Source organism: Tiliqua scincoides, chromosome 4 (assembly GCF_035046505.1).
Source record: "Tiliqua scincoides isolate rTilSci1 chromosome 4, rTilSci1.hap2, whole genome shotgun sequence".
Classification (NCBI taxonomy): Eukaryota; Metazoa; Chordata; class Lepidosauria; order Squamata; family Scincidae; genus Tiliqua; species Tiliqua scincoides.
In genome coordinates, this window is record NC_089824.1 from 138908206 (window position 1) to 138923625 (window position 15420).

General features: G+C 41.9%; 1 protein-coding gene across 1 annotated transcript in view; it reads left to right on the forward strand.

The window, feature by feature from the left end:
• COL24A1 (collagen type XXIV alpha 1 chain) overlaps positions 1-15420 on the forward strand; it is a 205312-nt gene that overhangs the window by 115546 nt on the left and 74346 nt on the right. The window contains exons 26-27 of the mRNA XM_066624576.1: positions 12016-12069; positions 14659-14712. Of these exons, the coding sequence (XP_066480673.1) occupies positions 12016-12069; positions 14659-14712 (108 nt within the window). The remainder of the gene's footprint in view (positions 1-12015; positions 12070-14658; positions 14713-15420) is intronic.

A 15420-nucleotide genomic window follows, 5' to 3' on the forward strand; every position in this document is an offset into this window, starting at 1 on the left:
AAATTTCTTTGGTTTACCAGATGCTACATGCATGCCCTTCCTGGTTGAGTAGAATTTAAAAACTGACACGGTATTCTGCATTTCTCCTCTGACTGTTAGGATTAGTAGCCTCTTACACAATCAGCTGATCCATTTAGACAGTATTTGATTAATTTAATGAGAACTAAATGAATTCAGCCAGAGCAAATTTACAGTGCTGGTGAGACAAGGATTTTTTGGAAGCTGTGCCAAAAAAAACACTGGCTTGAGCTACTGAGAAAATTGCCTCTGGGTTAGAGGGAGAAAAGTCTCAACTGTGCTGGCATGCATAGCTGGCTTAAGATTTTTAAATTAATAGCTGGCAAAAATTTTAAACCACATTACATGACACGCAAAGAAGCAAGTAACCTGTTTCTTCCAGATCTGAGTTTAATTCAATCCATGAATTATTTTAGGCATCTGAAACAGATGATTCTACAATGGCATTTGTTGACACATGAAAACTAACGTGGCTAATGGAGAGTTATGTTTTTAGGTTTTCTTTGCTGTATGGAAACATTAAAGCTCATTGCCAAAGGGAGAGACACACTTCCTGAATGTGAACTCACTTAGATAGATGTTGTTCCTCCCAGCTGTCCACTATGAACAGTCAGCCTGTGGACAGTGGGAGTTCAGAGAGAAATCTGTTTCACCATAATATTGAGCTACAGTAAGAAAGAAAAAGAATATAATATGAACATATGAAGTAGCCTTATCAGAGTGGCAGTGATGCTTCATGATCCTAAGGCAAGGACTTTCCCAGCCCTGCTATGTGAGGTTCTTTTAACTTAGTCTGGGATCTTTTGCATGCAGTTATTGTGCTCTACCATTGAGCCTATAGAACTCTAAAAGTCTGGGAAAACAAATTAAGTGCCGGACAAGCTATTTTTAGATACATGTGTCTGCTGACATGTGTTCATTACAAGTTCATGGAAATTGTACTCTAGCTCAAAAAGATGGAAAAAATTGTGTGTTGTTTCTACTAGAAATGGCCTGACACTTTGCTGGTGTGTAGATAATGGCTACATAGCAGGCATACTTTTAATTTGCCTAAGAAAAATAAAGCCCAAAACGTTATATAGACTGCTGGCTTGGAAGCTTTGCAATGCATGGAAGTCACTTCCCTGTCTTCTGGGTAGGAACATCTTTGCTCAGTTTGTTCTGGACCAAGGCTGGCCCACCCATGAGGCCAACTGAAGCTGTTGCATCAGACAACAGATTGGTGGTGGTGGGGTGTTCTTCTTGCCTCCACTACTCCTCCTTCTCCTTTCATTCCTTGGACTGGAAAAGGAAGGGGGAGGAAGAGGAAATGTGGAGGGGAGGAGAGTGCTGCACTAGAATATTGGAGAATGGCAGGAGCAGAGGTTGGCACAGCACTGGGTAAGGCAGCAGTATTTTGCATACCATCTCAGGTATCAGGAGGTCTTGGGCCAGTCCTGGTTCAGATGATGCTTGACAGCCCAATCCTGAGCTGCCTGGTGTACGGGACTGCCGCAGCACCAAAAATGGTTGCCACTGCATCCTCAGTGCTCCGGGTAGCTGCCGACTGCTCCTCAGGGAAAGGGGGCATAAGGAAAGTACCCCGCAATGGGGCTGCTGCACTCTGCAGTGGCTATTTAGCCAGCACAGAATCAAGAAGCCGTGTGTAGGGCTGAGCTGAGCTCCGCCGATCCCACTCCCTCCCCCTACCATGACTTCCTTCCACCTTCCGCCCGCCCGCCTCCTTCCCGCCTCCCCTCATGCCCTGACTTACCTATCCACTGCCCGATGCTTCACATGGAGCGCCTGGTGGTGGATCGCCAGTCTCCAACTGGCACATTTACGACAGTGCACACTGGCGGTGAGCCGGCATACACTGCTCTGGATCGGGCCCTAATTTAGCTGGAGTGGAAAATCAGAATTCTCTTTGCTCAAATTATAAAGAAAATTAAAATAACTTTCATTCATGATTTGTAGATGCATATAGTAGAACTAAGAGTAGCATCCACAGGTTCCCTTTCTCCAGAGCAAGGGCTCTTCCACCGTAGTAAGGAAACTGTGGATACCCAAACTATTTTGAAAAGCTCAGCTCTGGAGACAGAGTTGAATTAGAAAAAGAAAACAATAAAAACGCAGTTATTAGCAACTTTATGATGTCTACAAAAGGGCAGAATGATTATTACTAACCACTATCTCAGCTAATTTTAACGTTTTTCTGTACAACCAAACTTGTGAGTTTCTCCCATCAGAAAAGTTAGAAGCAAGTCTGGATGCATGCAGATTATACAGCTTCCAGTTTTGCAAAGCTCCTGGATTCCAGAAACTAGCAGGCTAAATTTGCACCAGTTGAATAGGTAATGGGGCCTGCAATACAAATAGTTTTCCCAAGGGCCGTTCAGGATGGCATGGAACAATAGAAGGCATTTACTTACCATCACCACTGCCATCTGTTCCCCATTCTTTTACAGGGACTTAAATACTGATCACTCATTCCTTTCCTAGTAAAAGAAATCTGACATCCTGCTGAGATGAGTTCCTTTCTTCCTGACTTTCCAGTCCCATTCTCAGTCAGCGAAATGGGGGCTCTGTGGAGATTTTCAGGGAAAGTGGAGAAATGATGTGATGCAGAAGATCCATTATCTTTATATAAATTTATTTCCCTTTAAAACTTTGAGACAACTGCTAGATAATTCATTGTTGATGACAGCCATAGTCTTATCTTTTCCCCCATGCCTTTTACTCTATTTTCCCTCTCCTCATTATTAGCCCAGCTGTGGCCAAAATGCAGGTACCTGTATGGACCATTTCTGTAGGACTATTTCCTCCAAATGTTGTTATCCTGTTCAGAGGCCCTTCTCCCCCACCCTTTACAATTAGGGGAGATTGCTTTTTTTCAGTGGTGGCTCCCTACATGTAGAATGACCTCTCCAAGAAGATTCACCTGGTAGCAAACCTGGCGTGGTGAGTTACTACCACCAGTTAAACCGTCTTTATTCTAATTACGTTTGTGTAGACCTGAACAATTTTTGGTTGTTGCTTTGTTTCAGTTTTTTCCCTGTAAGTAACAATATCTATTTGAAAGTCCTTGGCTGATCCTATAGTATTCTAAATGCATCTTTAAAATGTGGCTACTCAGTGGTCCAGTTTGCAAAATGTGCATATCCAAAAATGGATTAACACCGTATGTTTTTCTCTTGACTCTCACCTTTGAATTACTACTAGGTAGTGATTTCAAAGGTCACAAATGTTAACACCACCACCAGCCAAATTCTATTATATGGCATGCTTAGCAAAGAAATACACCTTTCTAATCATATTCTCAACATGAATTTCCATATCTTCTGTATTCCTGTCATAACATTCTTCGAACTTCAGTTAAGTGGCAGGAAATTGATTTTGAAATTTTAAGGTGAGGTGCCAGCCGACTCAAGAACTACACACAACACTGCTGGGTTGCCAGCAAAATTGAATGGTACTGTCAGTCTGTGGCTTATATAGGGTAGATCATGAATTGCTGCCAAACAGGTGTTTGTCCTTTTCTGGTATTGTTAGTTTTCAAAACCTTCCACAAATTTAAGATTACATATTGGCTCTCAAAGATAGCCAGTATGCATTTGGGGTGGGGAGGGGGATTGAAGGGATGAGGGTAGTATGCATGTACATTTTAATGTATATGTGCATTTAAATAAACAGTACGCAAGCCAATTTATTTAGCAGTTCATATTCTCCCCAGTCTGTTATTTCTTATTCAGTAATTGCACAAGACACCAGTTCTTTTTTGAAGCAGCTCTCTGTGTTAAATTGCCCCATCCTAAAACCAGTTTTCCTCCCCCCCCCCCTTTTTTTTGCTTTAAGGTAACATCTTTTTCCATGTATTTTGGAGTCAGGCCCTTACTTAACATAGGGCGCAATCCTAACCCCTTATGTCAGTGCTTTCCAGCACTTTCCAGCACTGACATAAGGGTAATGAAGCTCTGAGGGAAGGGAACAAACATTCCCTTACTTTGAGGAGGCCTCTGTGAGTGACACCCAACTGCAGGATGCAGCACATGTCCCATTGGCACCGCTATGCCAGTGCTGGAAAGCACTGGCATAAGGGGTTAGGATTGCACCCATAGAAATATTAAACAGTCAAAACACAAGCTTTTGGAGTTCATCTTCTAGAGCACAGATCTGGGATGAAATGACCATCTAGTGCAGCTCTCCCCACTCCTGTAGCAGAACTATTACCAGGTAGCAGTGTATTACCCATGAGCAGATGATTCAGAGGCTGCCTGTCTCAGGGCCAAATCCTATCCAACTTTCCAGCACTGTGCCAGCTGTCCCAACAGGGCATGTGCTGAATTCTGCAGTAGGGGACAATAACAGAGGCCTCCTCCAGGTAAGGGAATGTTTGTCTTCTTTCCTCAATGCTGCATTGCAGCTGCACTAGCACTGGCAAGTTGGATAGGATTGGGCCCTCAGACTCTTACTTTTGTCCTCTTTGTCCTGTGTGTGTGTGTGGGGGGGGGGGGTGTTCCTACCTGACCTCCTTTCTGTCTCTCCTCTTTCTGTCCTCCTGAACTCCCAGTATGTAGGCTTTTCTGTGAGCTCTGACCAGACACATGGAGTCCACCACGCCATTTGGTCTCATACACCTATGCAAAGGGAATATATTCTCTCTTCTAAGACTAGAACATGCATAGCTAACACAGATGGATATTCTCATGAATGGTATTTTTTTTGGAGATCTTTTTTACTGCTTCAATTTCATTGTTAGCAGTGAACTAGCAGGGGGGAATAATTGGAAAAAGGATATTCTGCTATGCAGCTCTGCTTGATTTAAACCCCTTTTTTCCAACAGGAAAGAGCCTGATAGAGAAGCCAGGTGGCTGCTACCTCTCCTGCTACCACAAAATTTTTTAACAGACTGGCAACATGTCCAGGATATGAGTTAGTAAGCTTCCCATATTCATAAGGACTTACCCATAGTAAATTAATATACACTACCTGTAGAACTTTTGTAATGCTTGCAAATCATTTTCAGTTCATTTTGATTTAATAAACTGCAATATAGTCAGTCCCTGGAGCTTTTTAGTTTTCTTGTCAAGGACCTCTGTACAAATATCTGACAACAAACAGAACTGAGGGCTTACACTGTAGAGCAGTGGTTCCCAAACTGGTGGGTTGTGACCCACCAGCCAGGGAAGCACTTTTCTCTGGCCCCTTAAAGGGTGGGGGCAGGGCAATGACAGCAACACAATCCCCAGGATTGTGATGCTGCCAGGATCAGAAGAGGTTTTTTTTTACTCACAAAAGTCATTGCCAGGCTTCTGAGGGTGCAGGGAACCCTGCGGACACCTTCACAGGGCTCCCCAAACCTCAAATTGTGTAAAAATAGTGATAGGAAACCACTTGTGATTTCATGAAAACCCCTGCCCCCACAAACACTTAAGTGGTTCCCAACTCCTCCATAGGAGTTTGGGAACCATTGCTATAGAGACTTGATTTTAGTGCTATTCCAGACTTTGGTTTCTGTGGTAGTAAGTCTCTATACAACCTGTGACATCACAACAGGGGTGTAGATGGTGTAGATTGCACTAGTTGTCATCCTCAAGAGGGGTGACACCACACCAGCTGAGCCTCTGTTTGGCAATCTTTGGCCTTCTCTGGGCCCAACCACGTCACACTCTTACCGGCAAGTGTGAGCCATGGACAGAAGCAAAACATATACACACCTGGAAGGTAATTGTTTACATAGTACCCAGAGAGTTCTGGGAACCATCTGGTTATATTCTTTACCTATAGCAGTATTTCTTTCTAAGAATTATTATTATTATTACATCCTTTTTTTTCTTCACTAAGCATGCAATATGTTTCCAATAATTTTACTATAGTTAAACTTCTAACACAGAGCAGATGCCCTGGCAGAGTGCTTTGCCTGCCTTAAGCATGTGTTAGATGTGGGATCTACTCTCTGATTAATTTTCCAGAAAGCTGAGTGTATCAAAGAGGCTTCTAAAAAGTCACCTCTGCCATCAGCTGTATGGAAACTGCTGCAAACGTTTTTCTGTATTCATTTTAGAACTTTATTTCAATTTGCTATCTTCCTTAATTTTCAGTGGTATACAATATTTGCCAAATTTTGTGACTTTTAAAGGCTGCAATCCTATTCACATTTTCCTGGGAGTAAGTCCCACTGAATACAGTGGAATTTACTTCTTAGTAGATGTGCATAGGATTGTGCTCTAAAGTACCTTATCACAGAAAATAAATGAAATTATTTCAGAAAACAGTTAATAAACAGCTGATAGCTTATATGTTTCATCTTGTATAATCTTAAATTTATGAATGCCCTTTAGGTGACAACCTGGATCTGCAATAGCCTACGCTTAGAACTCTGATACTGGCCTAGATTAACCCTATAGTTTCATCTTCTTGTGCTTATCCTATATTCTTGAGCCTGTCAAAAAGCCTGGATTTGATTCTAGCTCCCTGCTCTTTCTGTGTTCTGATTCCATTAAATCTACATTAAAGAAGTATCATAGTTGCCCTAACTCCCAATTTTCTGGTCTTGAACCATGCCTGTTCTAGAATTGTAGTCTTCTGGATGGTGTTTTGCTTTGTGAATTACATTTGAGAAGGTTTTTGTTTGGACATTTCTCAGAAAGATTTTATCCTGATTGTTTCTAAGTTTATACTTTGCAAGCAACCCTGGGACTGGACCATTTCAATCGGTCTTTGGTATTCAGAAATTTTGGGAAAAAATGTGTTGCAGACAGACAGACAGACAGACCTGTATTGGCGTATATAACAGATAACAACAGTGAATACAGAATATAATAAATGATACAGAGGGATACCTGACAACCAGATAAATCAAGTATATTTACCCCTTATAAATCATACTGGCATCTTAGATACCATCATACTTAGATACCATCTCTTGATTCTACTTGCCACTGTCTGCTGCAGATAAACCACCACCCTATCGGTTATAATGTTGGAAACATCATTCAGTAGAAATTGTTTATCATCACCATGATGAATTTCAAAATCTCTTTCAATTCCACAGGTGCGCAGTCATTTAAAAGACGCTTTATTTTTGCCATATCTGAAAGACCATCCCCAGAATGGGCATCAAATAGGTTAAGCGGGCACAGTTACGCCATGGTCAATAGAAGAGTGTGTGTAAAAGAGATTCAATCAACCCCCCCAACCCCCCATTACAAGGGCAGAGACTATATTGGTTGGGGATCTGGAAAAACTGTGTAGCAGAGACAATCAACTTGGCTCTTACCCTTTGTAATTAGAGTTGGGAAGGTATTACCAATCTTCTTAATCTCAATCCTCTCTGCTATAGAAAAAAGATATATCTAATTATAATGTTCTAATCAAGCACATGAAATTGAAACTATTTTGTTCAAGAGTCCAGATGAATGCACATTGTAGACTTTCAGCACACTTTAGGATGGACGTGAAACATACCCAAATACTTGCTACTTGTACTAATTTGATGCTATGACCCAGTCTCAGTAGCTTCCTGTTCATGAAAAATAGACCATCTGACTTGTTCACCATAAGCAAAACCTGCTCATCATGAGCTTGCGTGGAGGTATGCAGAATAGGTGTGCTGATCATGAGCTGGGGGGTCTGCACAAACAGAAGAAGAAAAGGAATTATCAAGCGTCTTTGAGACCAGTTGAGATCAGAGATCAGTTGTATATGTGCATTCATTTCAGTACCCAAAAGAACAGAAGCATAAAGCTGTAGCTCAGAGGTACTGCACATGCCCACATGCTGAAGGTCCCAGGTTGCATCCCCAGGAAAAGTTCCCATCCCAAACCCCAAAGAGTTCCCTCAGCTATTACTAACAATCCCAAGGCAGATTAATGAATGACCTGACCCAGTTTACAGCAACCTCCCAGGCCCCCATGTAAAATATACCTTAAACTGAGTAGTTTTTTCTGTAGATTGGCGTCCTGGTCATAAACATTCCACCAATGTAGTCAATACTCGAATGCCATCATAATACCAGATTTTGGCTGCAATCCTAACCACACTTCCTGAGAGTAAGCCCCATTGAACAAAATAGGACTTACTTATGAGTAGACCTGGCTAGGATTGTGCCCTTTGTGAACTAACTTTTGGTGCACACAGTTCTAAATTCTGTACTGCTGCAACATTTCTCAAGGCCGGTTGGTAAAGTACACATTAAATTTTATGTGTATATATTAAAAATGAATTAACAAACTGGTTCAGCCATAAGGAAAACAAGGCAACTACCTGGAGTGTTCAACATTCCAGGGGATTCTACATCTGCTAAGTAAATGTACTGGAGAGCTTCCTCCTGAACTTTAGGATTCATCTACTTTTGCTTATTAGTTGAATGTGATTCTGAATTATTTTTCTGATGGTGCTCAGGAATCTGGGATTAGTATTTAGTCCTGATTGGATAATGGGGAGTATAATTCTGTGAAAGGAATGAAAACTAAATACAATAAAACAGTACTTTTTTGGCCAACTGTTGATAATTAAAATACTATTTTTGTATGTGTGTTTGAGTGTGTGTGACAGAGAGAGAGATTGATCTGGCACCTCTGCCATTTAATTTGCTTTATGGTAGACTAGAATTGTTTATTCCTCTACATACAGCCAATAGCTAAATCATGTTTGGTTTGGTTTGATAGTATGTTAATGTACATATGATTCTACTATATTTTAATATCTCACTTTCATCTTTACATTTTTGTCATTTTTCATCAAGTACATGGCAGGTATCCCAGGCCATCAAAGCAAATCCATTAAATACAAATGTTATAAGCTTTCTGTTCCTGTTGTCCTAATTATAATTCAATCCTTCAGTGTGGCAAACAAAAGCAACATGTTTCCATTAACTATTGTTTTTTCAGTTTCTTAAGTCTTCTATGAAAGACTTGCTGTGAAAGCTTCCTTGCTTCCTTGAAGCATCAGAAGTATTTTTCTAGAGATAAAAATCTTGCAGTCATTTAGACATAGGGACACATTAGAATAGTAAACACCTTCTCTTTTTGGATGAGGCATGCCTATGCTCTCTAACATAATAGAGTCATGCTGACTATAGAGCTTGCATTGGCAATTGTTCCTGTCACCAACAACGCTGGGCAGAATTATGACTTTGAGAATGCATATTTGGCAGCTGTTAAACTTCCTCTATAACGGGGGTTTCCAAACCCTGTCCTGGAAGCCATATCCAGTCGTTCTGAGGATTTTATCTGGTCGATGAGGTTCCTCAGCGCCTCGGAGCTTGCCTATTCCAGCACAAGATAGGATTGCACTGTATGTCTCTCAAATGAGAAGAATTCCTGGTCTCTACATTACAGCACTAACATTAGCTTACTAAAGTGGTCTTGTGAAAGTACCCTGCATGGTAATTAGTGATGGTCAAGAGAAGTGGCTGTTACAGGTTGCTGGAGGCCCAGGGACATTGGACTTCACTGGTCTCCTACAGTTTGTTGGCTCCTATGCTTCCCCCAGCTTATTGGGGCAGTGGCAGGCCACAGGCTATGGTGGCAGGCAATGACTCCTACCAGCCCCACCTTAGTAAATAAGAGGAATCCTCAGTGGTGCCACCTTCTCTCTCTCCACAAGCCAATGGGAGCATCCCCTAGAGGACTTGCAATGATGCAAGGACCTCTGGGAGATGCTCTTATTGGTTGATTGGGATGCTAGGGGCAGCAGCAGTCTACTACTGGTACTGCAGGGATTGGCCTAGCTGACTAGGCACTCTGATTGGCATGGGCCCCCAACCAGTGATCAACCTCTTATGTTGCCCCTGGCCAAGAAGGTGGTAGCTTGATCTTACTCCATCGGAGTGGCTTCACAAAAAATTTTTACCATAAATTTTACAGGGAGAAGATTCTCTTTATGGAAATGTTTCCTTTCAGAATTAGCCCTATAGTTACCCAGATTCATTGCAGTTTATGTCTTGCAGGGCACTAGGATACTCACTCATGATCCAGAAATTCTGATACTGTGTGTCACTTAGACAGAGTGCCCCCCCAAAACCCTCAAAAATGAAAATGTCCTACTAGTCTAAGGACCCATTAATCTTAGTTCCAGTGACCTCATAAGCATTCCTTATGAGGACAGTCTGAGGTTCAGATTAAAGAAGCAGTAAAGTAGCAGTGGCTTTAGAATTTCTGCATATTTAAATATTAATCTCAATGCTTAAAATATACAGAGATGTGGGTCAAAGCAGTGGTTCTCAAACTTTTTAGCACCAGGACCCAGTTTTTAAAATGGCACTCTATTGGGACCCACCTAGCTTTTAGAGACTATGAAGGTTGCCCTGTGAGGGGGTTCTGAAGGGTCACCCGATGGGGTGCCAAGAGGCAGCTGGATGGCCTCTTGGGGTCCCCTGAGCAGGGGTGTCTGTCTTCCTGGGGCTCCCTGCAGGGGAAGCCTCAGACCCAACCAGGGGGAGGAGGTTGGCGGCACCCTTGTCCTCCTCCCTGGAGATGGGACCTGAGGTCCTTGGTCCTCAGGCAGGGGTTCCAGCTCCAGCCTCCTGCCTTCCCTTTCCAGGACTGCCTGTCATCATTAGCTTCCCTGCTTTTATCCTCCCAGCCTCACCCTCAGCTCCTCCCCTTCCTCCCTCTCCAGGCTTAAAGGGGCCCTGGCCCGAGCCTACTTCTCTCTTCTCTGGTGATGGTGGTGGTCACCTCTAATGGTGACCCTGCCCTGCTCACTGCTCTGGTCAGGTGAGTCCTGGGGAGACTGTCTCTCCCACCCAACTGCCTCGCATCTCGCCTGATCAGCCGGCGAGGTTGCGGCGGCTCTGTGGCTCGGCGGTTCTATCGCTGGCCAGCTGCCAGGTAAGGCGGTGGTTGGGCAAGGGCTCAACCCCCACCAAAGACTTTTTAAAAATCTAGAAAGAAATTATTTTCAAAAAAGAAATAAAAAGAACTTGTTTCTTAACTGTTTCTTGTTATGAGGTAGCCTTAAGGAATAGCCCCAAGCTTGAAAGACTTAGCAGTGTGACTTAGGGCGCAATCCTAACTTGCGCTGGAACAGGCAAACCAGGAGCTTTGCGCTGTATCCAGCGCAGGATTGTGGCCAGCAGTGGCTTAGCCAGAGGCAAGGGGAAACTTTTCCCCTTACCCCTGGGTAAGGGCTGCTGGCGCCTATGGGTCTCCTCGGACTTGCACCACCTCCTGAGGTGGCACAAGTCCGAGGAGAGCAGAGCGACTTGAAGCCGCTCCATTCTCCCCGGGAATGGGAGTTGGGATCCAGCATAACTGCTGGATCCCAGACCCACCTCCTAGATCCCACCCACCCCCAGGGCCACCTATCACCCTCCCTCCCCCTGCCCAGGAACGCCTCCCTCCTTCCTCCTCCCTGCCCCCCACGCCTACCTTTCGTCCTTGTGTCAGCTCATCCGAGCCAACGCAAGGAGCTGGGGGAAAGCTGGCACGGAGACTTCTGTCAGCCTCCTCAGGCCGCACTTCTTGGAGTGCCAGCCTGGCTTCCTCCTGAGAAGGCACGAACATGCTTTATGGCACATTTGCAACCCTCCCAGGCCAGTGCAGTTAGGATTGCGCCCTTAGCCTTCACCTTTCCCCATTACCTGTCATTGTCAGACTTGGGGGAAAAAAACACACCAGAAAAAAGACTATCAAACATTTGTCTTTCTGTCTTTACACAAGCTTGCAAACTGCAGCAGCTCAACTATTTGCAGGGCAATTAGCAACGATCTGATTTTTGAATAGCCTCAGAGTTTGAGGCAATTACTTGTCTGATCTTTCCATCACCTGTGTTTTCATTGGAGACTCTGCGGGACCCACCAAAAATTGGGTCACAAACCACAGTTTGAGAAATGCTGCCCTAGAGTAAAGAAAAGCATTATTTACTGGTATTGAACTCCAATGCACAACATTGGGAATTGAAGGTAAGGGTTTTTACTTTGCTCTTCCGTCCAACAGAACTGGCATATGTTGATGCTCAAATATGTAAATTAATTTGCTTTTGTAGAAATAACACATTTTTTTCCCCCTTTAGGGTCCTATAGGTTTACCTGGTGAAACTGGACCATCTGGAGGCTCTGGCGAGAAGGTATTGAGTGTAATAAATTTGGTAAAACAACAGATCCTTCCTGGGGAATTTCTAATCTTGTTTAATTTAGGCCAAACTAGATGAGACACCCTTTCTCTTAAATTTTTTGTTAAAAGATTTTCTACATTTTTGTAAAAAGTAATTATAGTCCCACTGGGATAATGGCACTGGGTGAAGGGGTTTCTTTAATCCTTCCCCTCTTTCATTTTCCTAATGAAAACTGCATCCCTTCCAAAGCTATCTGCTCAGTTAAACTCAACTTCTGTATACCCTGCGTTTTCTCTAATGGGGCAAAGAGCAACTTTGGATGATGATTTTCAACAACAAAATAGCATAGATAGAAAAGATTGTCCTTCTTCTCCCAGTGCCACAGGAAGGAAGTCCCCAGTGAAATTCAAATCAAGGCCCTCTAGTGGGTACTTTTTACAAAAATATAAAGAGACTGATTACAGACCTCCATTATCTTGACTACTTTGGCCTGAGGTATAGACTTAAACTTCTGGATGTTCTCATGCATATATTGAGGGTGTTTGCCCATAACTGGTCACTGCCCTGTTTGCTGAATTGAATGATCAGGCAGGGCTTTCTTTGTGAATTTCAAGCTGATTAGAATAACAGTTGAAAAAAGTCAGATTTTTTAAAAATATCCAAGAGTATTAGAAGCATTTTTTTTTTTGGGGGGGGGGGGGGGGTTAAGAAAATAAGGAAAACATTGTTTTGGGGAACACATAAATACATTTACATTTTGTCTTCAAGAGTTCCTATTATTAAACATGTTTAAAGTTTTGAAGAATTGCTTCTTATTTCTTTCTTTCTGAAAATCTAAACCAGGAAACTATTATTTAACTGCATGTCAGGTCTCATTATGCTAAAAGCCTAAACATTTGTCAGAATAATATGGCATTTCTACCCTGAAGGGAAAAATTATTTCAACCTGTTTGGTAGCAGGAATTCAAAAGGAAGTACTAGATCAAAATTTGGTTCCACGATTCTATTATAACTTTCATAAAAATGTCCAAAAAATATTGTCAGTTTATGTTACAAACAGAGTAAAAGCACTGAAAAAAATAAACATTTCACTGCATTCCAGGTATGCTATGAGTTGGGATGAAATCATGCTAACACAGTGCTAAAGAATATTTGCAATACCTGAGATTATGTTGCAGTTGCTACTTAACTAGTGACACAATTATTTTCCCTTAAAGTGACAATTTAAAAAACAGAAAAGTAGAGCCATAATGAATCTGTCGGCAGATGAAAACAACTCTTAAATGGTACTTATAATTATCATGTTATTGGCCTTTCTTCTTTTTAGTGTAATGTTTCATGTGGAGTGCTGAAATCCTTTTTCCCTATCTGTCATAACGCTATTTTACTTGAAGAAAATGTTATTATGTTGTCATTTCAATTAAAAGGTTAACACAATATTGCATTTCATCTGATATTGACAGTTGTGCTAATTCTTAAACATACAGTGCCATTCCCTGAGCCACATATGTTGCATAGAAGATGCAGAGGTTGTTCCCTGAATGAAGTGAATATAACATTCCTTTTGCTTTAGCAGGATATTAAGAGTAGAGTAGAAAATTATCTCAGATATAACCATAAGCAGGGGAACAGCAAGCACAAATCAATAGATTTCTGAATTTTGAATGCCTTTTTCTCTGTTACATGGAACAAACAATATTTATAATATGGTTTAAATGACACATGGCCTTTTAATGAATAGTTGGAAGTGGATAGTTGCAATGTCAAAGATGTACATAAATTTACTATAGAGAAGCACAGCACTCCTTGGCTTTCTTTTTGGGAACCTGGTCTCTCTCACATGAGAAAATGTTGGGTTAGATATTTCTAAGTTCACAAAAGTACTAAAATGGAAATATGTGTAACCATTGGACAATGTTCAGGTGGAAACCCCTGATTCTTCTTTCCCTCAGATTTTTGACCTGCCTTTCCTCTAAGGAGGCTCTTGTATTGGATCAACATCCTGAAAGGGCTACTGACAGCCCAATCCTGAGCTGCCCGGGGTGCGCTTCTGCAGCGGCACCAAGAACAGCTCCCGCTGCATCCTGTGTACCTCAGCCTGCTGCAGGCAGCGCCTCGGGAGAAGGGGACTTTCCACCATTTTACCTGGAACAGATTTTAGGTTGACTGGCCTGTAGTTTCTGAGGTGCACCCTCCCCTATTTTTTAAAGATTGGTGTGACATTAGCTGTCCTCCAGTCCTCTGGCACATTTGGCTGTTTTAAGGTACAAGTTGCAAATTTTAGTCAGAAGATCAGTAATTTTACTCTTGAGTTGCTTAAGAACTTTTGGGTTGATACCATCTGGGTCTGGTGACTTGATAATCTTCAATTTGTCAGTAAGTTCTGAAATGTCCTCTCTTTTAACCTTTATTTGACTTAATTCTTTGATCAGAAGAGGCTGTTGAGGCAATGGTGTCTGCCTGATATTGTCTTTTCTTGACTACATCCTGCAATCTAAGCTTTCAAAAAGTATGACGTCAGCTTTGTCTGTTTGAATTATCAAATTGAAACAATCGAATTATAGTGTCCCATAGTATTGTTTTCTTTTGTTGTTTCTTAAGGGAGAGAGGGGTAATCCAGGCCCAATGGGCCCTCCTGGAGAGAAAGGTGCCATGGTAAGTAATTATTGGGATGTCAGATTTACCTGAAAATGCCTTCGCTAAGTAGTTTTGGTGTTTTGCATTAACAAAATGATTATTGCTTCATCGGTTTTCAACATCCCTTGCACTGTACTGTTTATGTAATATACATAGAGAACAGCCGAATTCTAAGAATAGTTCCATGCTGTGATCCAGTGGACCAGTGCAGCCTCCACTGCATCCAGCATGGGAATAGAAGCTACTGGAGGTTTCCTTAGGGAAGGGGACATTATTTATTTATTTATTTATTTATTTATTTATTTATTTGCTACATTTATACCCCGCCTTTCTCCCTAGAGGGACTCAAGGTGGCTTCCAACAATAATTAAAAGAATACAGAAAGAAACAACACAATTAAAAGCAGTGATTAAAAAACAAAATAAAAAACACATTTACAGCAGTGTGACATTATAACATGTTTGTGGCAATGCAAGTGCCCATTTTGCTGGTGCTAGCTGGCATAGAATTGGGCCATTAGTGAATAACAAAGATATATAGCTTTGAATGTTTCAGCTTCTGCCCTCTGCAGCAACTTGTTGCCGTTTAAATTATATATTTACTGTTATAACTTCTGTGACTCTTGTGAGTTGCACAGTTTTTTAACTGAAGGGCAAGACAGCATATAAGCTTAAAAATAAACACATGATGAGAAAATGTATTCTTCTTGCCAGGGAAATTTTTACT